Below are 23,634 nucleotides of genomic sequence, written 5' to 3' on the forward strand. Positions count from 1 at the left end.
TCTTGATTGTAGGTTCTTCCCTTTCATCACTTTAAGTATATCATGCCACTCCCTTCTGGCTTGTAGAGTTTCTGTTGAGAAATCAGCTGTTAACATTATGGGAGGTCCCTTGTATATTATTTGTTGTTTTTCCCTTGATGTTTTCAATAATTTTTCTTTGTCTTTAACTTTTGCCAATTTGATTACTATGTGTCTCGGCGTCTTTCTCCTTGGGTTTATCGTGTATGGGACTCTCTGCACTTCCTGGACTTGGGTGGCTATTTCCTTTCCCATGTTAGGGAAGTTTTCAACTATAATCTCTTCAACTATTTTCTCAGGTCCTTTCTGTCTCTCTTCTCCTTCTGGGACCCCTATAATGCAAATGTTGTTGTGTTTAATATTGTCCCAGAGGTCTCTTAGGCTGTCTTCATTTCTTTTCATTCTTTTTTCTTTATTCTGTTACACAGCAGTGAATTCCACCATTCTGCCTTCCAGGTCACTTATCCGTTCTTCTGCTTCAGTTATTCTGCTATTGATTCCTTCTAGTGTAGTTTTCATTTCAGTTATTGTATTGTTCATCTCTGTTTGTTTGTTCTTTAATTCTTCTAGGGGTTTATCCTTTAATTCTTCTATGTCTTTGTTAAACATTTCTTGTATCTTCTCGATCTTTGCCTCCATTCTTTTCCTGAGGTTCTGGATCATCTTCACTATCATTTTTCTGAATTCTTTTTCTGGAAGGTTGCCTACCTCCATTTCATGTAGTTGTTTTTCTGGGTTTTTTAATCTTGTTCCTTCATCGGGTACAAAGTCCTCTGCATTTTCATTTTGTCTATATTTCTGTGAATGTGGTTTTCCTTTCACAGGCTGCAGAATTGTAGTTCTTGCTTCTGCTGTCTGCCCTCTGGTGGATGAGGCTATCTAAGAGTCTTGTGCAAGCTTCCTGATGGGAGGGACTTGTGGTGGGTAGAGCTGGGTGTTGCTCTGGTGGGCAGAGCTCAGTAAAACTTTAATCTGCTTGTCTGATGATGGGTGGGGCTGGGTTCCCTCCCTGTTGGTTGTTTGGCCTGAGGCAACCCAGCACTGGAGCCCACCTGGGCTCTTTTTTGGGGCTAATGACAGATTCTGGGAGGGCTCATGTCAAGGAGTACTTCCTAGAACTTCTGCTGCCAGTGTCCTTGTCTCCACGGTGATTCACAGCCACCCCTGGCCTCTGCAGGAGACCCTCCAACACTAGCAGGTAGGTCTGGTTCAGTCTCTCCTGGGGTTACTGCTCCTTCCCATGGGTCCCAATGTGCACACTACTTTGTGTGTACCCTCCAAGAGTGGAGTCTCTGTTTCCCCCAGTCCTGTCAAAGTCCTGCAATCAAATCCCACTAGGTTTCAAAATCTGATTCTCTAGGAATTCTTCCTCCCATTGCCAGACCCCCAGGTTGGGAAGCCTGATGTGGGGCTCAGAAGCTTCACTCCAGTGGGTGGACTTCTTTGGTATAAGTGTTCTCCAGTCTGTGAGTCACCCACCCACTGTTATGGTATATGATTTTACTGTGATTGTGGCCCTCCTACCATCTCACTGTGGCTTCTCCTTTGTCTTTGGATGTGGGGTATATTTTTTGGTGAGTTCCAGTATCTTCCTGTTGATGATTGTCCAGCAGCTAGTTGTGATTCTGGTGCTCTCACAAGAGGGAGTAAGAGCACGTCCTTCTACTCCGCCATCTTGGTTCCTACCAAGAGAGCTGTTGGAAGATATTTAATCACAGTTTCAATTTCATTACTTGTGATTGGTCTGTTCATATTTTCTATTTCTTCCTGGTTCAGCCTTAGAAAATTGTACCTTTCTAAGAATTTGTCCATTTCTTCCAGGTTGTCCATTTTATTGGCATACAGTTGCTTGTAGTAGTGTCTTATGATGCTTTGTATTTCTGCAGTGTCCGTTGTGACTTCTCCTTTTTCATTTTAATTTTACTGATTTGAGTCCTCTCCTTTTTCTTAATGAGTCTGGCTAAAGGTTTATCAATTTTGTTTAACTTTTCAAACAATCAGCTTTAGTTTTATTGACATTTCTATTGTTTTCTTTGTTTCTATTTCATTTATTTCTGCTCTGATCTTTTTGATTTCTTTCCTTCTACTAACTTTGGGTTTTTTTTGTTCTTCTTTTTCTAGTTCCTTCAGGTGTAAGGTTAAATTGTTTATTTGAGATTTTTCTTGTTTCTTGAGGTAGGCTTGTATTGCTATAAACTTCCCTTTTAGAACTGCTTTTGCTGCATCCCATAGGTTTGGATCATCATATTTTCGTTGTAATTTGTCTCTAGGTATTTTTTGATTTCCTCTTTGATTTCTTCAGTGATCTCTTGGTTATTTAGTAACGTATTGCTTAGTCTCCATGTGTTTGTGTTTTTTAACTTTTTTTTCCCTGTAATTTATTTCTAATCTCATAGCATTGTGGTCGGAAAAGATGCTTGATATGATTTCAATGTTCTTAAATTTACCGAGGCTTGATTTGTGACCCAAGATGTGATCTATCCTGGAGAATGTTCCATGTGCACTTGAGAAGAAAGTATAATCTGCTGTTTTTGGATGGAATGCCCTATAAATATCAATTAAATCAATTTGGTCTATTGTGTCATTTAAAGCTTGTGTTTCCTTATTAACTTTCTGTCTGGATGATCTGTCCATTGATGTAAGTGAGGTGTAAGTCCCCCAGTATTATTGTGTTACTGTCCATTTCCTCTTTTATAGCTGTTAGCCGTTGCCTTATGTATTGAGGTGTTCCTATGTTGTGTGCATATGTATTTATAATTGTTATATCTTCTCGGATTGATCCCTTGATCATTATATAGTGTCCTTCCTTGTCTCTTGTAACATTCTTTATTTTAAAGTCTATTTTATCCGATATGAGTATTGCTACTCCAGCTTTCTTTTGATTTCCATTTGTATGGAATATCTTTTTCCATTCCTTCACTTTCAGTCTGTATGTGTCCCTAGGTCTGAAGTGGGTCTCTTGTAGACAGCATATATATGGGGCTTGTTTTTGTATCCATTCAGCCAGCCTGTGTCTTTTGGTTGGAGCACTTAACCCATTCACGTTTAAGGTAATTATCGATATGTATGTTCCTATGACCATTTTGTTAATTGTTTTGGGTTTGTTTTTGTAGGTCCTTTTCTCCTCTTGTGTTTCCCACTTAGAGAAGTGATTTTAGCAGTTTTTGTAGAGCTGGTTTGGTGGTGCTGAATTCTCTTAGCTTTTGCTTGTCTGTATAGCTTTTGATTTCCCCATCAAATCTGAATGAAATCCTTGCCAGGTAGAGTAATCTTGGTTGTAGGTTCTTCCCTTTCATCACTTAAATATATTGTGCCACTCCGTTCTGGCTTGTAGAGTTTCTGCTGGGAAATCAGCTGTTAACTTTATGGGAGTTCCCTTGTATGTTGTTTTTCCCTTGATGCTTTCAATAATTTTTCTTTGTCTTTAATTTTTGCCAATCTGATTACTATGTGTCTTGGCATGCTTCTCCTTGGGTTTATCCTGCCTGGGACTCTCTGTGCTTCCTGGACTTGGGTGGCTATTTCCTTTCCCATGTTAGGGAAGTTTTCAACTATAATCTCTTCAACTATTTTCTCAGGTCCTTTCTGTCTCTCTTCTCCTTCTGGGACCCCTATAATGCAAATGTTGTTGTGTTTAATATTGTCCCAGAGGTCTCTTAGGCTGTCTTCATTTCTTTTCATTCTTTTTTCTTTATTCTGTTACACAGCAGTGAATTCCACCATTCTGCCTTCCAGGTCACTTATCCGTTCTTCTGCTTCAGTTATTCTGCTATTGAATCCTTCTAGTGTAGTTTTCATTTCAGTTATTGTATTGTTCATCTCTGTTTGTTTGTTCTTTAATTCTTCTAGGGGTTTATTCTTTAATTCTTCTAGGTCTTTGTTAAACATTTCTTGCATCTTCTCGATCTTTGCCTCCATTCTTTTTCTGAGGTTCTGGATCATCTTCACTATCATTATTCTGAATTCTTTTTCTGGAAGGTTGCCTATCTCCACTTCATTTAGTTGTTTTTCTGGTTTTTTTTATCTTGTTCCTTTATCAGGTACAAAGTCCTCTGCATTTTCATTTTGTCTATATTTCTGTGAATGTGGTTTTCCTTTCATAGGCTGCAGAATTGTAGTTCTTCTTGCTTCTGCTGTCTGCCCTCTGGTGGATGAGGCTATCTAAGAGTCTTGTGCAAGCTTCCTGATGGGAGGGACTTGTGGTGGGTAGAGCTGCATGTTGCTTTGGTGGGCACAGCCCAGTAAAACTTTAATCTGCTTGTCTGATGATGGGTGGGGCTGCGTTTCCTCCCTGTTGGTTGTTTGGCCTGATTTGACCCAGCACTGGAGCCTACCCGGATCTTTGTTGGGGCCAATGGTGGATGCAGCCTGCCCACCAGCCACTCCGTGACCCCGGCTTCCTGTTCCTCTGGACCCCGGGAGCAAGGGGGCAGCTGGTGGGGGTGGGGTGGGAGGATGACATCACGGGACTGTTTTTTAAAGAATGAGGCTGCCGATGATCAGGCCGAATGCCTTGGGTTCTAGGAGGAAGGTACTGATGAGGATGGGGTACCCAGGGCATCTTTCAGGGTAGCATTGGAGTAAATAAAATGGGAAGCTCATGGAAAATGTCCTGTGCTCATAAGGGGATTTTTGTTTTACTATTGAGTTGTATGAATTTTTGTATATATTTTGGATATTAACCCCTTTATCAGATACATGATTTGCAAATATTTCCTCCCATTCAGTAGGTTGCTTTTTCATTTTCTGAAGGCTGCAAAGGAATTTTTGTAGTTTGATGTAGTCCTACTTGTTTATTTTTACTTTTGTTGCTTTTGGTGTCAGATTCAAAAAATCATCAAGACCTATGTCAAGAAGCTTAACACCCTATGTTGTCTTCTAGGAGGCTATGGTTTCAGGTCTTACATTCAAGTCTTTAACCCATTTTAATTTTTGTGTACAATGTGAATATTGATAGTAGTCTAATTTCATTCTTTTGCATGTGGTTGTCCAGTTTTCCCAACACCATATATTGAAGAGACTGTCCTTTCCCCACTGTATATTGGCTCTTTTGTTGTAAATTAATTGACCAAGTATATGTGAGTTTATTTCTGGGCTCTCTATTCTGTTCCATTGATCTGTTCTTCCAAATTCCGTACGGATTTGATTACCACAGCTTTTTAATATGGTTTGAAATCAAAGCTGGAGGCACCATTACTCTTAATGCATTTTCCATAATTAACTTTATAATGTTTCATTTCATAAAATGTTAAGCATGAAAGGGGCTTTAGGGACTTCCCAGCCAATTTCAGCCACCACTTACCAAGAAAATGCAAATAGTCGGAGGAGTGTATCTTTCCCAGCCAAGGTCACCCACCAAGGCCTCCTCACGTCCAGTCCAGACCTCATGAGTTTCCTTCCAATTTACACTTTCCTAAATATCACTTGGCATGTATGTTCCGAAGTTTTTACAGGGAATGTTAAATATTTACACAAAAGCATAATGGAGAGGAGAGAGCAGCTGGTAGATCTCAGTGGCTTATCTTCAGGGAAAGCCAGGGGGAGCCTTAACCTAAATGGAAAATTCATTAGCAGCAGCCCCAAGAACCTTGCAGTGACGTAGCCTATGTACAGTTCTGAAAGGGGCCCCTTCCTAGCCAAAAGCCTTGATGCCCAGGCACCCCAGGCACACATCGCACGTCCCTTCCCCCACGTCAGACACCACCAGCTGCTTGAAGGATACTGTCACATTTTGTTCTGCAAGATCCCCAAGAAACCTCCTGAGACATGGCCTCTCACCACATCCTGGGTTTCCACACTTTCCACTCTTAGTTAACTTTCATGTAGGTGGTTTAGAAGGCGGCGGCTAAGGCCAGCTCCCTCCACTGAGGGACAGAAGGCTCACAAACAGCCTCAGGGAGGAGCCGGTGGCAGGGGCAGAGGCAGCCTGGGACCAGGAGGAAACCGCTTGTTAATCCAGGAGACTGGATGGGTTAAGTTAGGGCCAGTTGTGTTCTAAGTGAGGGTCTGGGCTCAGCCGCAGCTATTTCCACCAAGGAAAAGGCCCTCTTTGCTTATCTCAGTGTTCATCGTTCTGTTCCCAAAGCCCTGAACCCTCAGCTGAGTTCAGGCAGGAAAGCTTATGAAAGGTGGTACTTTCTGTCTTGGATATAGATAGGGTGCCGTTATTTGGTTTTCAGATAAACACACATTCGAATTGAAGACCAGTGTCATTTGAGACTTAGAATTGATTTGTGTCTGAGGTACAGAAGTGATCTAAGTCCTTGTTACTTGACGTGGCCCACACACCAGCAGCGTCAGCATTACCTGGGGGCCTCTTAGAAATGCAGGAACGTGGGCCCCCATGTCAGGCCCACAGAGCCAGAGGTGCACTTCAGTAAGAGACATGTATGCAGATTAATTTGACAATGACCCTGCCCTAGGATCGTTCAGTTGAAAGTAGACAAGCAGATGAAGCTGAGAAAAGTGGGTGGACAAGATGAACTAGGGGTTGGGGGTAGTAGAGGGATGTGAGTCCAAAGACATGGATTGGAAACAGTTCTCTGCAGGGCCTGCTGAGCCAGTCTGAGCAGGACAGCACCCCAGTGCGCACACAGCCCGATTTACCTGTAACTCACCATGTGACCACTGACTTGGCACAGCGACAGTTTGGAGTAGAAGAAAAATTCACTTCCAGTGGTCATTTCTCCTCTCCCCACAGGGGTTGACAGCTACTAGGGAGGTGAGGCATCTGTTTTCATCACTATGAGTCTTTCTAGAAGGAGCTGAGGATCATGATGAAGAAATTATTTCCTGGCATATCTGGGCTAATTAAAAAAAAACCACCCTCACCACCATCCGTTTAGTTGTAGAACTCACACATTCAAGAGTTTTCACAATGCCAATTCCATTCTTTTATTTCCTCATACCACAAACACTTTACTGCCTTTTTACAAACTGAATTTACACAAGCAAATTGCAAAGGAAAACCAGGTGTTCTTTAATCCTCCAAAATGCATGTATGAAATATAGCACAAACCCTAGTATCTATACACAAACAGGTTTAGCTGAAGCTTATGGCCATTTCTTAAAATTAGCATGACAGTTTAGATATTTATGCCTGTAAAGTTTGCATAATCTACTATACATAGTTTTTTCAGAAGCAGTTTTAAGACTTTTAACTAATTGGGGAAAAAAAACTTCAACAAAAAGCTCTAACAATTCTGTGAAACTTAAATTATTTACAATTAAACATTTAGGGTCCTGATTCACAAAACTTAGTGCATATCATGATTAATTTATGAGTTTCACAGAGAAGGTAAGTAGTATGTAGAAAAATCCCCAGGTAAAATCTAGAATGAATGGCTTTTAGAAGAATGTCTGTAATATGCTTACTGGAAACTAGAGAAAAAGTAGCAAAACAGAAACTTCAGCAGCTGCGTTTGATTTGAAAATTTAAGTAGATAGCCGCAATCAGAATAAACAGGTGACCACAACAGAAGAGCTGGTGGCATTTTTGACATTACTCTTGGTATGTACAAGAAGAAAAACAATTCTCCCCTTTTTCCATAAAAAAATTACCCCCAATAATCACTACACGTGAACTCAGAGTCTTTCTCCAGAGTTGTCTTCAAACTTGATGCCAAAATTAGCAAACGTCGACAGAAAGTACTGTCAGTTCAGTGGGTTCTGTTTAGTGGGAAAAGCTTGGGACAGGGTTACCGAGGGGTTAGCTATTCCAATTACAAAAGAATCGTCATGGATAAGGTGCCGGAAATCTAAGCTTCCCCTCAAAGCACTTTGGTGGATTCAATAGTGATTTCATGTATATGCCAAAGGAGAGGACTCAAAGAAAATTAGCAGGACAAACTGTTTTCAAGGTGAAGTGATAGATTTCAGTGAATCAGGTCCAGGTAAAGTCTTTTAAAAAAACCTCAAAATTTACAGTAAACATTTTAAACTCTGGAATGCAGATATAGTTATCAGTAAGTTACATTTACAAAACCGTTTCCACAGTAGTTGCTCCAGAGTCAGAACTGAAAAATGTACAAGCCAGCTCACAAATGACTTTAGATACAGTGTTATTAAAATACATTGTTAATCATAAAAATACTTTACTATGTACATGTACACTGTATAAACTCTAGATTTGCCTAAACCCACTTCTGCCGAGCAGCGCAAGAAACAGTGCAGTGCTATTATCTGGTCCTCACACCATGCACATGGGCTGATCCTGCGGTCAGTCCTTCACTAACACGGTGAAGCATTTCTCCTTCTGCAGGACGTCTAGTTGGAAGAGTCAGTTTTACTGCCACTGTACTTTACTTTCCTAAATGCTGGTCCAAGTAACTCTGGGCACTCACATAATTCATTTGCGATTTGGTTACACTTTAAAAGAAGGCTGTAGTTCATCTCGTCAGTTATTACACTGTCTTGCTTGTAGTCTGGATGGTTTGCGATGAACTCCCTCATCCATCTGGCAACTGTCATTAATTCTCCTGAAAAAAAAATTTTTTTTTTTTAACAACTTAATGGTAGTGTTTTTTTTTTTGTTTGTTTGGTCTTTTTCTTTCGTAAGTTGACATTTATTGGCCCACATAATACAATCCTGAAGAAGAATCAGTGTGGCCTTCTGGTGTAGCCACCTGGCAGGGGCCAGGACGAGCTGTATTACGTGGCTTCCTCCTGGGGAAGGGTTTCATGTTGTAGGCAGGCAGTGAGAACACACACATCCCACTGCTATGGGACCTGTTAGATGCCACCCACATGGTGATGCTGTCGGCTCTAAGACACGGGAGCCAATGTGTGTGGACTAGAGCCCGAGTTCTCCCATCTGGCCAAGTCCTGCCCATGCCGGTGTCACGAGACTGCCCCGGGACAGGAGGGCCCCCGAGTTCCCCAGAGCCATCTGATCAAAGAGGCGGAGAGAATAATGAGAAGTAGATGCATGAAGATAGAAACTGGCAGATACAGCATTTGCGGGGTGGGGTATATCCTTTGTGGATCTGGAAATTTTACAGAAGCCTCGAGCAAAATACAGATGCCACTGCTACTGTCCTTTTAGTCACGGCTGACAGCTCCCCAGCCACCATGATCTCAAAGCTGAGAAAGTGGGGTTCCAGGGCACCCCTGTAGGGAGGCAGGCTGGAGGGCCACCGTCTTAGCTGTGCTATTAGTTAACCTGAGGACTGGCTTAGACTCACTGTGCAAAGAGCCCAGGGTGCCTCACGACACACACAGTCGGGCATAAATGTCGAACAGGCAATCCAGATACTGTATTTCGTTGCCTAAGAGGCCATCGGCTTAAAGATGCAGCGTTATTGTATGAACCAGCAAGAACAAAAGCACTGCTAATCAAACGGTGACTGTCAAAGATTACAAGGTGCATCCAACCGCCGAGACGGCACAATGTGGGAAAGTTCATTGATTTAGGATACCATGTACTTTAATAAAAGACTGCTTTAAAAACTGAATATTGTAAGATTGTGAGGTTCCGCCTACGTTAAGAGATTTTTAAAAAAGCAAAGTGCAGAATGGCATACCGGATGCTCTCTTCTTAATCAGCTTCAGGTAGTTCAGAATACTGCATCTGGTGTCCACGTCCACCTCCATGTTTTCCAAGTAAGAGTTCAGGATGGGGATCAGCCCGGGGAACATGCCTTCCTGCAAGAAGCAGGATGCGCTGTCATCTGACTCCCCGGGGGCGGGGGGTGGGGTGGGGGAGGGGCGGGGTAGCTGGGGCGCGGGCCCTACCTTGCCGTTGATGATGGTGTCGATGGTCATGAGTGCGTACTCCTCGGCTGCTGGCTCGGTGCTGCCCGTGGTCTTGTTGCGGCCGTCCACCATGGCGTTGCCACCTGCCAGAGGGGCGCAGAGGGTGTTAGCGGCCCGTGTGGCCTACAGGGACCCCAAAAATGCAAGAGGAGGCAGTACCTTTGCAAATATCTTTTCTGAAATAAAACAATCCCTGCAGGACGGCATCTCGCTTCTGTGCTACTTTCATGTTCTCATCAACCTGAGGGAGGAAAACCATCGCAGCCAAGTGAGAACATTGCCAAAGTCAGGGCACTCCCGCTCCGGCGCATTTGGGGGCTGTGGTGCCTCGCTCAGCTCGCGATCTTGACCCATCTGGGAAGAAGCCTCCCATAGCCAGCGCTTGCTGGCGGCCAGATAAGACTTTGCACTGTCATGTGGGGCTGTGTCCCTCAACCCCAGACTGCTGGGATGTGCTTTTTAATAACAATGGGGCAATTCTAAGAGAAGCTTACCTTAAAAATCAATGCGAAACTTACACTCATGTAGGCCGCCCACATCTCGAGGTCCCTTGAGACACCCTGGGATGACTCTATGGCATTGGGAGGTCAGGGGGCTGGTCCCTCCTCACAGCCCAGACTCACGCTCCTGCCTCTCCTGCCACCTAGAGTTGAGGGCTGTGCCCTCCCTGCCTCTGGGGCTTTGCTGCCTCATAGGCGGGCTGTGGGATCTGGAATAAGGTGACCCCTCCCAGGGCGGGTCACCGATGCTGCCTGCCCACCTGCGGCTCTGCCGTGCCCACTCCCTCAGGAGACCCCAACCCCTATTTGTGAATTCTCCATTTCTCCAATGACTTTTTAAGACCCTCAAAGTAGAGCTTTTAAAACTTTTTAGTAGTAGTCCCTTATTTCTATAATGAAATCTTAGGGGACTCTCCATATTCAAAACAGACACAAGTCAGAGGTCATGTTGAAGAGGGACGGTCAGTGCAGAGTCTTTGGTTACTTAGCTTTGCCCCCTCACACTGATCAAGTCCTATCATTATTTTGTTTGTTTTAAGGCACATATGACCTTCGGATTAATCTAGATACAGGAACATATTCAAGCAATCTCAAATTCTATCCTGGCTAGGAACATCTGGCTTCATTTCTAATAACGTTTGTATTTTTCTTAGTCTCGACAAAAACTCACAAAGATCATCAGTTTTAATTTCTGCTTTTATGAATTCCTTTTACAAAGCTGTAATTTTACTACAGCTCTTTACATTCTTATTTAGTTACTTAGGTTTATTTTTAATATTTCTGTTTATAGTACTTAAAGCTGTGATTTTCCCTTAGAAATTATCTTTGCTGGCATCATTTTCCTAAACAATCTATAATTCTAGTTTTTTAAAAAAAATTTTATTGAAGTATAGTTGATTTACAATATTGTGTTAATTTGTGCTGTACAGCAGTGACTTACTTATACACATATGTATTCTTTTCCATTCTAGTTTATCCCAGGATACTGAATATAGTTCCCTGTGCTATACAGTAGGACCTTGTTGTTTACCCATTCTATATATACTAGTTTGCATCTATAATTCTAGTTTTGACTTAATCTAGAACCTACTAGGAAAACGATTTAAAATTTCCAATAGTTAAATGTTTCCTGAACATTTTCTTGTTCAACTTTGGTGGGAATGTATCCTATACAGTGTCTACTTCTGAGAAGTGAAAATTTTCCTTAATTAATTTTTGTTATTCTTCCTCAGGGCATTTAAAAAAGGTGTGCCATGGTATAAGATTTGTGATCAGGCGACACAACCAAGCTTATTAACTGTGTCATTTAATTCCCCTGTGGTCTTTCTCATCCTTTGATTATATGGCCTGTCAGTAACTGAGTAACACGCCAGAAACTCTGCTAAGTGACTTACTCCACGAACCCCACATGGCCTTACGACAGCCCATGTGTCTCTGTTCTACACCTGTGGACTCGGGCACTGAGAGGACAACTAACTTGTCCAGGTGAAAAAGCTAGTAAGTAGTGCAAGTGATTTATGAATTGAGTGCTCACCCGGAAGCCACATCTTACCCACCGTACTACAGTGCTTTTAAATTCTTCTTATGCTGCTGAGAAATGTTTGCTACACTTTATGTTAAAAAAAAGAAAATGGCTCTAATGTTATCTTGAAAAGAGTATATAAAATTGTTTCCTGTATCTCATTTAAGACCTTCTCACATTTTGTCTGTTAAGACTTTGCCCTTCCTGAATTGTTAAGAGGTCATATGGAGCTCTTTACTGTCAACATCTGTCCTTGTTTTAAGTATATCTTATGCAAACAACATGTACCATTACATTGCTATTTTATATCACCCATTTTAGCTTTTGAATAGAATTTAGTCTATTCAAATTTGTTTTCATCTTATTTTACCACTGTATGTTCTCTGGACCATAATGTCTTATCACGCCCATGGCCCCAGACCCACTTTTGTGGCACCAGGAAGCTTTGTTTTTTTTCCCACCTCTTTAGCTAGGAGATTAGAGGCGACAAATCCTATTTCTACACTATTAGTGGTCTTTCTTACTTTTAGACAAGTAGTTTTGAAATTCTCTCTCCAAATGTCAAGCATTAAGAAGTATCTACCATTCCCCTCCTTCCACTATCCCCTTGCTAGATAAGATTTCTGGCTTAATTTAGCCCTAATTTGATCTTTTTTGTTAGAATCACTTGCAATTTAAAGACTAGTTTGGTTGGCATGGTTCTAATTCTTTACCCTTCGGATTCTGTAGACCTCTCGCCATCTCTTCTAGTGTTTAATGTTGTAGATGAGAAATGATATCAATTGATTTTCTTCTCCCTCTTGGCAGGAAGTTTAGGTATCCTAATTTCCTCTCCTGTCTGGACAACTGATCTTCTCTTTGAGATTCAGAAATTCCTAGACTTGGGTTCTTCTTTGAATAATTCTGTCTCATCCTCAGTGGACTCTCTCACTCAGGGGAAATTCTATTTCTTTATTTTCTTTATTGTATCTCACATCTCTTTTGTATAGACTGTTCTCTTCTTCTAAATTTTGATACAAACCCTGAACTTTCCAGAGAAATCCTCTCATCCTTTTTCCCATAATCTCTGTTTCTTTGCCATCCTGCTGGGATGAATCTCAGTGTGGTTCCCCTAAATCACAGACTTTGGTCTTCAACCACACCTGCTTACTGGTGAGCATACTGAGTGTGGCTACCACGTCCCGTGTTTCTGAGAACTCTTACTTTCCAAATGTTCTTTGGTCCACAGGGCTTGTTTATTTAAGATGTGACCTTTCTCTAGAATTTCTTCGAGGGCACTAATGAGAATTTATTTTAAAATTCTTTCCAGTTTCTACCTTAACTGTGTTTTGGGACTTCCCTGGCGGTCCAGGGGTTAAGACTCTGGACTTCCACTGCAGGGGGTGCGGGTTTGATCCCTGGTCAGGCAAGTAAGATCCCACATGCTACACGGCCAAAAAAAAAAAAAAAAAATTAACTGTATTTCACTGAGGATAATAGACTCTGCAGGCCCATGGGCTCTTCTCTTTAAAAGTTTTCAATTTTATACTGACTTTCAGACATCTATATCTGACCCCAGAACAATGTGGGTCCACCTATATGAGGATTTTTCCAGCAGTAAATACTACAGTATTCCATGATCTGCTGCTGGTTGAATTCTCAGATACGGAGGAACTGACTATAAGTTACACGCATGTCAAGTGTATTTCATAAACTGGCAGCTCACGTGAACCCTCCTTATGTGCGTTCATCTCCCCAGTGGCTGTACCACATTCAGGGTGTGTGTGTGTGTTGGGACAGGGCAGCTCTGCTTCTCTTCCCTCCAGCCCTGAGCCCCGGCAGACCCTCACTCCGCCCGGCAGCCTTTCCCAGCCACTCTCTGTGCCGAGAGACCCACCGGCCAGGAACCAAGGGTCTCTATACTCACTTGGCTACTGCCCCGCGGCCCCCAGCCTTGCTGCCTCACAGCCTGGAACTGTTCCAAGGCTCTGCCGGGAAACTGCTTCCAGAAAGCTCCTTCTTGGTTTTTGTTGGGCTGAGGCTGATTCAGATTTGTTTTTCCAGTAGTGCAGCGTCAACTATGTTCTTCAGAAACCTCTCCAGTTTGGTTCCATTCCCTGCACTACCAAAGTTACACGTCCCTCCGTCCTGAGTCTAATATCGTGATCGGCCTGGGACTGGACAGGACAAAACCCATTTTTGGGAATCCCTCCCGCCATCATCTTGAGTCAAAAGCCTCTAGAAACTAGAGATTGTTCAAATGCAACCCTAAATGTCTTACAAATGGGCTGAGTAAGGAGCTACTATTAAGATTTTTTTCCAGGAGTCTCCACCAAAACGGTACCAAAATCTATAGCATAAACTTAGGTTTAAAAAGAAAAAAAAAAAAAAAAGGGTGGAAGAAGAGCATTTTATTCTAAGGGAGGAACAATCCTAAGTGAGGTCAGAGTTGAAACAATTATTATACATAAATGAGCAATGGATGATAACCTACAGACACCCAGCCCTACACTGAAACTCATCCTTACCTTTGACAGCGGGATGAGAAAGTCCAGTTTGTAGGAAAGGATCACCCTGGTGAGCAGCACCACGAACACCACGTACGCGGAGTTCTCGAAGTCTGTCAACTGAACCTGGACACGGGGCCCGAGACGTTAGGGGCCCACCATGCAAACAGCTCCTCCCTGAGAGGCCCCTGAGGGTCATGTCTTTCCCAAGCATCTCCTAACCTCCCACCTGGGTCTGGAAGCCTCTGCCCACAATCTATTCTCAGAAGCAGTCCTCCCGAGCTGCTGCACTTGCGTGTAACACGCACACACGTGATCTGTGCTGCCTTCCAAGTAACCCGAGCTTCTGACAAGGGTGCGGGTGGGTGGCAGGTGGCTGGGAACGGGTGCGTCCAAGTCGGTTCCTGCCGACGGGCTGCGTACCTCCATGGGCCGGAATTCCACTCTCCATCCAATGTCGGAGTTTGGAGGAGGAGGTTTAAATCGCATTGTCTGCCAATTTGTGGACTGAATATTCTGTATTCAAAAAGCAGAGAATAAAACCAATTTTCCAGTAAGGTATTAAGATGATTTGATATTTAATACGTGAAGCAGACTGTTTACTGTCCATACCAAATACTCTTCAATTTACAAATACAAAAAGGTACAATTTAAGATTTTCGTGGAGTGTGACCTGCTAGGGAGACAAAACAGCAAGTGCTTAACGGAAGTCAGGTGACACGACAGCAGTCCTGAAAGAAGCGGTCATGTTATTTTCCTGTGCCGCATATTTGCATTTTTCATCGCTATGAAAATAAGAGAAAATACTGAATGAAAAATGCAGAACCGGAGAGTAAGAATCATAAAATAAGGGTACTTGAACCAATTTAAAATCTTTGCTGCAGTCATGGAGGTCATAGAAGGCTTCTACTGTCATCAACTCCTTGCCCCTCCAGACAACGGCCTCCACCCTGGAGAGTGAAGTGCTACACCTTCAAAGCGGAGCAGATACCTCAAAATGGTCGGACTCGTTGGCATCGTCCAGGTGGATTTTCTCTTCGAACAGAGTCAGCGGGTCTCTAATGAAGAGATGAGCCACGTGCTGGGCCAGGAGATGATCGATGCCTGCAGAGAGAGGTCACACCACTCACATCGGAGCTGTTCTCCATGCCCAGAAAGACGGCAGGACAGCTCGGGAAGTCTGAAGAAAGGGCATCTAGAAGCTTAGGAAATGGCTGGGCTGTGCAGGATTCTCGTGTCTCCCAGGATTTCATCCTATGGAGTGTGTTCGCTCCTTACACAACGCCCGTGGGGGCAGAGCTGTGGACCAAGGGACAGACCTCCAAAGTCAGCTCCTTTTGCTAAAAGTTAAGATCTCACAAGTATCTGGAACTTGAAACTTTAAGAACAAGCAGCCTCATGAGAAAAGTTAAGAGACTTCACACTAAAAATAGAAGCCAGGCCAGGAGTCAGCAAAGGAATTTAGAAGGGCTTTGAAGAACTAAAGGCTTACAATCAAATCTAGACAAAAGGAACAGAGGCTCACCTTCCTGCAACAGCTGTTCATAGATTTCTTTGTGTTTCGTCAGGTCGATGTCATTATATTTCTCACCGCACTCAGATAAGTAACTGTCTATTGAATCATATCGGGACTTACTGATCCTATAGTGGTTGTTCTTCAGCGGCTAAAATTGAAAAAAATACAAATGAATGCCATATAAAATGATGTGGAAACAAACTAACGCCCCAAATAATTATATTAAAAGCCTATATACTATATATGTAATTACATAAAACTGTCCAACCTGAACACGAGATCCCGAAAAAAAGCTAGTTAATCCTGAAAAGTATTAGAAAAATTATATTAAAAAAAAATCTGGAGACAATTTAAGTAGTCTGTTTTCTGACATGACTTAAATATATATATATATATTTCTTTTTCTTTTTTTAAAGTGGATCACCTTCATTCTCATTAAGATAGGAAAATGCCAATGTTGAAAGCAAAACTATAAAACTATAATGTAAAACAAAGCTATTAAAATGATTTCTGCTTTAAGGTTTATTTCTACTTAGAAGGCATGTTCAACAATTTATGAACAATTACACAAAGAGCAGAGCATCAATAGGGCAGCCCAGTCGAGAACATCAGAATCACCTGTGAGGGCTCCTTTAGTAACATGTATGTCTAGGTCCCAGTTCTGGACATACTTACTCACTGGGCTAGGGTGGGCCTGGGTACTTATTTTTAAAGATCTCTATAGGTGGTTCTGACGCACAGTCTTGGTTGGAGAGATGCAGTTCAACATGCAAACAAGAGGCACAAACCTACCTCATTAGGCAAACCTAACCCTCTGTAACAGGCCAAAGAACCTTACAACAGATGACACTTTCCACAACAGAGAGCACCACAGACAAAGCACTCACGTAGCACCAAAAAGCTTTCTGGTAAAAACAGCCATCAGCACTGACTCCCAAAATATAGAAAACTTGTACTACTAATTTTAGAAGGTAAAAACAAGTACTGGTTCCAACAAATGATGAAAATTAACTTGAACGCCCCCCCCCCCCCCCCCCCGCCAAGCAAATCACATTTCCTACATTCTCACCCCAAACACACATTGTGGAGCCAAAGACAGGTTGATAACCTGTCAGCTTCTTCCCATGTGTGACTAACCCACTCAGGATGAAAATTTAAGGGCGACTTCAAAACTGTAAGCAGTGACAATATCCCCATTTTACCTGCTGGACTTAAAAGACTATTAAGGAAAATCACTCCCACCTCCAGTCCTCTCTCCTCCCGAGTTCTATCATCTACAGATGCAGAAATCACGCCCCAGCGACAATCAATGTCTGACACATAGCCTCGGTAAAAAGGAGACGCAGCGCTCAAAGCCATCTAAAAACAAACAGAAGTCAGCACCTGCAAGTTCAAAGTGTCATTTACATGCTGAAAAAAGCTTCATGCAGTTACCTCTGGTCTGGAAGAATCAGTTTATGCAACCCCTACAGATTTCTACTACATCTACTGCACCTGCCTTCTCATGGTGAAATACACCAGAAGTGACTCCAATCCTTGCCTCTGATTCTTTTAAATCATCTTCTCTATACCGTGAGGACAGGCGGGATGGGAGGGGGAAAACGGCTACGCTCAAGCTCGACACTTCAACACAAAAATGCCTTACTGGCAACGGTAAACTCTACAGCTTAGACTCTTATCCATTAGCTCTAAGTCTGCATATTATTCATGTTAGTTCAGTTCTAAATGAAGTCTTAACTGGACTTAAATAGTACATGGTCAGCAAATTTTGCACGTGCAGTCTTTATTTTATACAAAGAAGTAGTTAAAATTAGGTGTGATTTCTACTTACGACAATTGGGCAGATAGTGGCCAACTGATCATAAAGGTATCTGGCCTCAGATATGCTGCAGGCTTGGAACGTTACCTGTTTAAGAATCCCAAGTTATTAAACAACAACACAAAATCAGTACCATCCTCCACAAGGAGCCAAGTCTGAGAAGGAAGGTGGCTGGTCATGGCATGTGATGGTCATTCCGTTGATGACAACATTGAACACAGGAGTTTTAAGAGCTGTCTCGGATGAATTTTGCTAGAAAATGGCTTTAATCATGTTCACATCTACTATAAATAAGAACTAGATTAACAATGAAGTTCAGCCAGGCGTTTCCTCTTCCACTGACTTATTTCCTTCTACAGCTGCCCATCCACATCTGTGGGCTTGTATACATTTTGGTACAAAAGGGGGATCTGGAGATGCGAAGGATGGGTTTCAGAGTTCACTGGTGGCACAGTGGGGGATAGCTCGGAAGGGGGCAGGACTGGAGGAAGGAAGAGAGGGCAGTTAAAACACTGCAACTGTCCAGGAAAAAACTGAGGAAGTCTGGTGGGAAGAGGCACAGCAGGGCCAAAGCAGGCCTGGTGACCAGTGGGCACAGCGGAGTGAGGAGTGACCTGGGTTTTGGCCTGGGTGCTCCTCGGACAGATGGGAAGCAGCGGCGCCAAGACACAATGGGCTTATGAGGCCAAGGAAGAGCGGAACAGCCCTGTAAGCGGCTTGGTCTCCAGGGCTGGGGCCAGGAAGAAAAATCCGAGCTGGAGAAGTATTTGGGGAGTAGGCCCAGATGATGTACTAAGAAGGGCAGATTGCCCAGGAAGCCCGCACAAGACGGGTAAGTAGGACTTAAGAGTTAGGCAGAGAAGGAGATCACGTAATTGATTAGTGCAAATCCTCTTAAAGCAATTACCCAAAAGAAACCAAAAAAAAAAAAAAAAAAAAAAAAAAAAAAGTGCTGCCCTCTGCAGGGCTGGGGCAGCGGAAGGGGCAGGGACCGCAAATTGTGGTTGTGTTGGCACATTTGTAATAACTGCAAACTGGGAACAGTTCTCATGTTCTGTTGTTATTTAATAATGACAGTTTGGATTTTGTGTTGGTGCAGTAAATAATTTAAGTGCTTAATAGTTGAACTAGCAGCTGAGTGAATGTTTACTATTCTAATCGCAACCTGTTAGTTCCAGTAGTTTTAGCCAGGTCTCAACTTTGCTTTTTTTTGTTTTGTTTTGGTTTTTGTTTAAATGGCAGAGGACTTCTGTTGGAGACTCAAGGGTCTAACCGCTGAATTCATGGCATTTCACGTCAGTGTGGTGACTGACTACTATAGAAAACGATGATTCAGACCATTTACTGTGTCCTGACTTTCCTACCATTTCTATGTGAATTATTAAGTCAGTGCTATATTTTAATTAAAACATAATGATAGGTACCCAGCCATTACAAATTAATTCAACACACGGAGAAGAGCTGTGTCACAGGTGTAAAGGAGCAAGAATGTCAAAGGTGAAAACAGAAATTGAGAAGAACTGACAGGTCACTAATAACCCAAACCAGGGCAGTTTCTGCCAAGAGGTGGGAATGCAGAAATCAGCTTGTCTGTGGGTAAGAGTTAAATGAGAAGTGGGGGAGATGGCGAGCAGAGTATTTACAGGCTTATCTGCTGTGACCCCACCCCTAAAGTGTAAGCCCTAGGAGGGCAGGGGTCTGCCTTGCGGTTCTCTATCCTCAGTGTGTAGGACAGGGTCTGACACCCACTTAGTCCTTAATATTTATTAAGTGAATAGAGTATCTTGAAGGAAAGAGGGTGCTAAAAAGGAGAACACAGGAGCAAAGATAAGTTTTATTTTTATAAAATGGTGGGATACTTGAAAAGCTGACCCTATAGCCCAAACTTATATGGATTGAGATCAGGGATACCTAAATGTTCCCCCAAGTGTTTTGACTGCTGAATGCTTTTGAACATACATCTCTTAGTTTATTTAGGTCCTTTTTTGAGTTACTCTTAGCTATTTTAGAGTCTGTTATTTTTGTTTTTAAGAAGATCCTATGACAAGCATTTTTTCTTTTCAGGTTTTTGATTGGCTTCTCTTAGATGGCCTAGTATATACTAGACAATTCACAGGCAAATTCTGAAAAAGTCAACCCTAGAAAAATATGCTTAAGAAAATTGGCAATTGGAATTCAATAGCCGAGTTAGAACAGTGATACGACTTAGTTATTCTAAGTATATTTAGTAACTAGCTTCTTTACCCCAGGGCTGATTGAGCCATTGAGACATCACTGTGGTAAAGGCTTTAATGGGGGAAGAAAAAAAAGAGTTCTTAACACCTTAAAAAGATATGAATATATGAAGGGTTTTGGATTCTGGTATCCTTTTAAAGTATCATATAAAGAAAAGAAGCAATGTCACCAGGAAACTGATGAGGGAAAAAAAAAGAGAAAGTATGAAAAATTGATGTTAGAAACCTAAATATCTAAAATTTGTCCAGAACCCAGTGTCGAAGCCATAGGATTTTCTTGGGGGGCGGGGGGAAGCCTATCACAATATGCATGAACTTATTAAATGATTCCTGCAAAGTCCCCCACCAAGAGTCAAGAATTTGAATATAGTTGAAGTACTTTTTGTTCTGTACAGTAAGATGCTCAGTAACCTTAAAAAACAAACAAACAAAAACTTTGAAACCATTTTTTTTTGCCTTATTGTAATAAGTAGTTTCTAGTGTTCCACTTAAGAGATAAAGCAGAGATTTCTGTGGTGATTGATGGAATTTGTCTCATTTACCATATACTTACATTATCTGTGCTAAAGACTTTTAAGTGGAGTATTGAAAGTGGGGTGGCTGGACACACCACTGAGAAAAAGAAAACAACCTTAAACCCATGACAAAGCTTAAATTGGATGGAAAACTGTATCTACAAGCAATAAACATGTAAACTACCTACCATTAGGACATATTTATTTGTGTAAACACAGTGTTTCAAGGGAAAGACTATCCCTTTGGAATGGGGCAACTGTGCTGTCCATGGCAAAACACCCTGGTTTAATATTAAACCAAGAAAAAGAGGCAATCGGTCCTTCAAGAGCACTGATAGATTTTAAAGCTGTGCACTCTAAGTTCTAGAGCTTAATGGTTCTCTTCAGCAATATTTGGAATTAAGATAGGGAAGCAGATAAGGCAGTTAAAAGTCAACAGGTCTCTTTTTTATGAAGTGTGTCCATCTGGAAGGAAACTCATAGCCTAGGTTTGTTTGGAAGACACGCTTCATGCCACCTATATAAGTCAGGGAAAGCAGGGGAAATGGTATCCTTGGCCATGGTTATTTGAACACACTTAGCATGTAAAAATCTGACTCTGGCATTCAATTTTGATTATACGTAGTTGTAAAATAAACACATCCAAGATACATGTGCAAGAAGGTGTGTGTCTGTGTGCAGCTGCCTGAAATGATGGGATGCTGGGTCCCCAGCCGTGTGGAGGGCAGGCAGACTGAGGGCTGGGGGTGGGCTGGGGGGTGCTCATGTGGGGTCAGACTTCACACTGCTCCAATCAGCAAATAATCAGAACTGGATAAAATCTCCTTGGATAATAACAAGAGGCCCTCTTTTTTTCTTTTGAAAGTTTCAGTTTGAAACTTCTAATTTTGTGCCACTTTTACTTCTGTTCTAACATGATTTTAAACAAATTAAAGGTTAAAACCAATACTGTTGTTAATAAAAACAATTAAAGAATATTAGCTCAGAGACAGACCTAGAAGCAGCCTTAATATAAATCCTTCTTTCAGCTGTTGAGAAAACCGAGGCCAGAAGAAGGAGAGTTACCCAAATACCTGAGAAATCACAGCTAAAGCCCAGACACAGGCTTGTGGGCAGCCCGATGGGTTCCTGCTCCCCGCTCCAGGTCCCCTGTGTGGTGGGACACCATCCCTGCCACAGGTGCCAGTAATCTGATTAGATCCAGGGGAAGTTTTAACCAAGTCATTGAGAGAAAGGCTATTCTACAATACCTCCTGTGAAACTTAGCCAGGGGTAAGGCAAACATGGGCTGCTAAATATTTATTCTTTTTATAACACTAGATGGCCTTGCAGGAAAATAAAAATTTAAAGTCCAAATAATCCTTCCCTTGGATCACAAGCTCACTGGAGTGCATCCAGAATTCATTTTCAGAAATGATAAGATTTGAGCAATGTTTACAATCTCAAAGCTAGTCACTAGATGGCAGCAAAAATGAGGCACAGAGAGAACAGAGACAGTGACTGCGGAATATTTCACCTTTTAAGTTCATTAACAACTATGTCTTCGTAGTGAACTGTAGATTCCGTCCAGAGACAACTTCCAGTGAATTTACTAAGATAACTTCATTGGTTTTCAGAAAGAAGTACTAGCTACTATTTCAACCTGATTAAAATGTGATTTTTAAAAAGGAAACATGCACATATAAAGAAAAGAAGTTAATAAATAGAAACGGATGAGGACAGCTTGCCTCTCTGGATATTTGAAATGATACCTGCAGACAGCAATTGCCCATCCCAAAGCCCATAGCATCCATGTAAATGTGGTCGGGCTTAGAAGCCTTTGCTGCCTCATCATCCTCAGGAAATGTTTCTATAAATGGAGATGGTGTATTCTTGTCCTTAAATACTGCAGTATTAATTGAAAAAAGAAAAAAAAAAGAAAGAAAGAAAAGAGCAGGAAATGGGTGAGAGTCAAGGATTAACAACAATGGGGGGGGTCCCCTCCCACCCGCCACCTCTGTAGACTCACTTGGGACGTTGATGACAACCTTTTCTCCTCTTCTGTGCCGGATGTTCCTGGTGAGGGTACTAAAAAACAGACAACAAATGTCCTAAGTTGGTCACCTAAGAACCATCATGCAAAAGAAGAATTTGACAATATGCAAGTACATGGAATGAAATCCTCCCTCAAACTAATCCTCTAAGACATCCCTACCGAAAATTCATGTGGACCGAGAGACTGAGGGGATTTCCTGAAAGAAGGCTTTGCATTAATACCACGTCCTCTGGTTCTTGTTTGAGAATGTCATTCTCTCTCCTGCCCAAGCCCTGATCCCCGGCTCCGTGTGACTCACCAAACCAAGCTCAAGTGTCCAAGGTCTGCCGTGGTCTAGCCTCACCGTATGTTTCTAACATTTTCCATGCTAAGTCCAAAGACTTGAGCCAAACTGTGGTACTCATGTTCCCCGGGCATCTCTGGACCCCAGAACCTCATCACTCCCTCCACCCATCCTGCAGCATTAATACTATCCTCCAGCCTGCGATGTCTGATCCAGAAGCCCCTAGGCAAGCTGTGGCTGTGAGCACTGGACGTGCGGCCAGTCCTAATTAAAATGTGCTCTGAGGGTGAACACACAGCACATTCTGAAGACTTGGTACAGAAATAAAGTAAAACTTATTAATAATTAAAAAATACTGGTCACAAGTTGGATCTATAGAGTTAAATAAAATACACTATAAGTCCACCTTTTTCACTTTTTTAAGGTGGCTACAAAATTACTACTAAAATTACACGTGTGGCTTGCACTATGGTTTTACTGGGCAGTGCTGCTGTCGACGGTGTAAATGCCACCTCTCTCAGGAGGCCTGCTTTTGACCCCCTCAGTCAGAAGCACCTTCCTCTCTCTGGTGTTATCATCTTTGGACACCTGTCATAATCTACTTCTTGCAGCTGAATATCTCCACCTTCCCCTTGGCACACTATAAACACTTGATGTCGGAAACTATGTTTATATGTCTTTATCTTCCCCACGGACTCTGCACGTAGCAGGTGTGCAGACCTGTTACAGGAATGAACACTGAGAAGTCACAGGTCCCTAACTCTAGGTCAGGAGCCCGGGTTCAGGATGACAGGTGAGACTCAAAGGTCCAAAGCTGAGATCAGACTGAAGCAACTTGAAACCCTAGAATTAAAACTACAGACCAACAGACTTAGGAGTTAGTGGAACAGAAGGTAGAGTGTGCCTACTATATACACAGGTATTGTACACATTTTACCTTATTGTCAAGGTAT

At 42.3% G+C, this 23,634-nt stretch overlaps 1 protein-coding gene across 1 annotated transcript in view; it reads right to left on the bottom strand.

Annotated features, from left to right (window-relative positions):
- Positions 1 to 6,915: 6,915 nt before the first annotated feature.
- GCLC (glutamate-cysteine ligase catalytic subunit) overlaps positions 6,916 to 23,634 on the bottom strand; it is a gene marked incomplete at its 5' end in the record, with an annotated part of 37,734 nt that continues 21,015 nt past the window's right edge. The window contains 12 exons of the mRNA XM_082664635.1: positions 6,916 to 8,495; positions 9,540 to 9,660; positions 9,751 to 9,854; positions 9,931 to 10,012; positions 14,301 to 14,405; positions 14,703 to 14,795; positions 15,271 to 15,383; positions 15,805 to 15,943; positions 17,038 to 17,154; positions 17,627 to 17,701; positions 22,115 to 22,248; positions 22,372 to 22,430. Coding sequence (XP_082520761.1) covers positions 8,284 to 8,495; positions 9,540 to 9,660; positions 9,751 to 9,854; positions 9,931 to 10,012; positions 14,301 to 14,405; positions 14,703 to 14,795; positions 15,271 to 15,383; positions 15,805 to 15,943; positions 17,038 to 17,154; positions 17,627 to 17,701; positions 22,115 to 22,248; positions 22,372 to 22,430 — 1,354 coding nt within the window. The 3' untranslated portion in view covers positions 6,916 to 8,283. The remainder of the gene's footprint in view (positions 8,496 to 9,539; positions 9,661 to 9,750; positions 9,855 to 9,930; positions 10,013 to 14,300; positions 14,406 to 14,702; positions 14,796 to 15,270; positions 15,384 to 15,804; positions 15,944 to 17,037; positions 17,155 to 17,626; positions 17,702 to 22,114; positions 22,249 to 22,371; positions 22,431 to 23,634) is intronic.

The sequence above is a fragment of the Grampus griseus genome, assembly GCF_964374135.1.
Source record: "Grampus griseus genome assembly, chromosome: 10".
Taxonomy (NCBI): domain Eukaryota; kingdom Metazoa; phylum Chordata; class Mammalia; order Artiodactyla; family Delphinidae; genus Grampus; species Grampus griseus.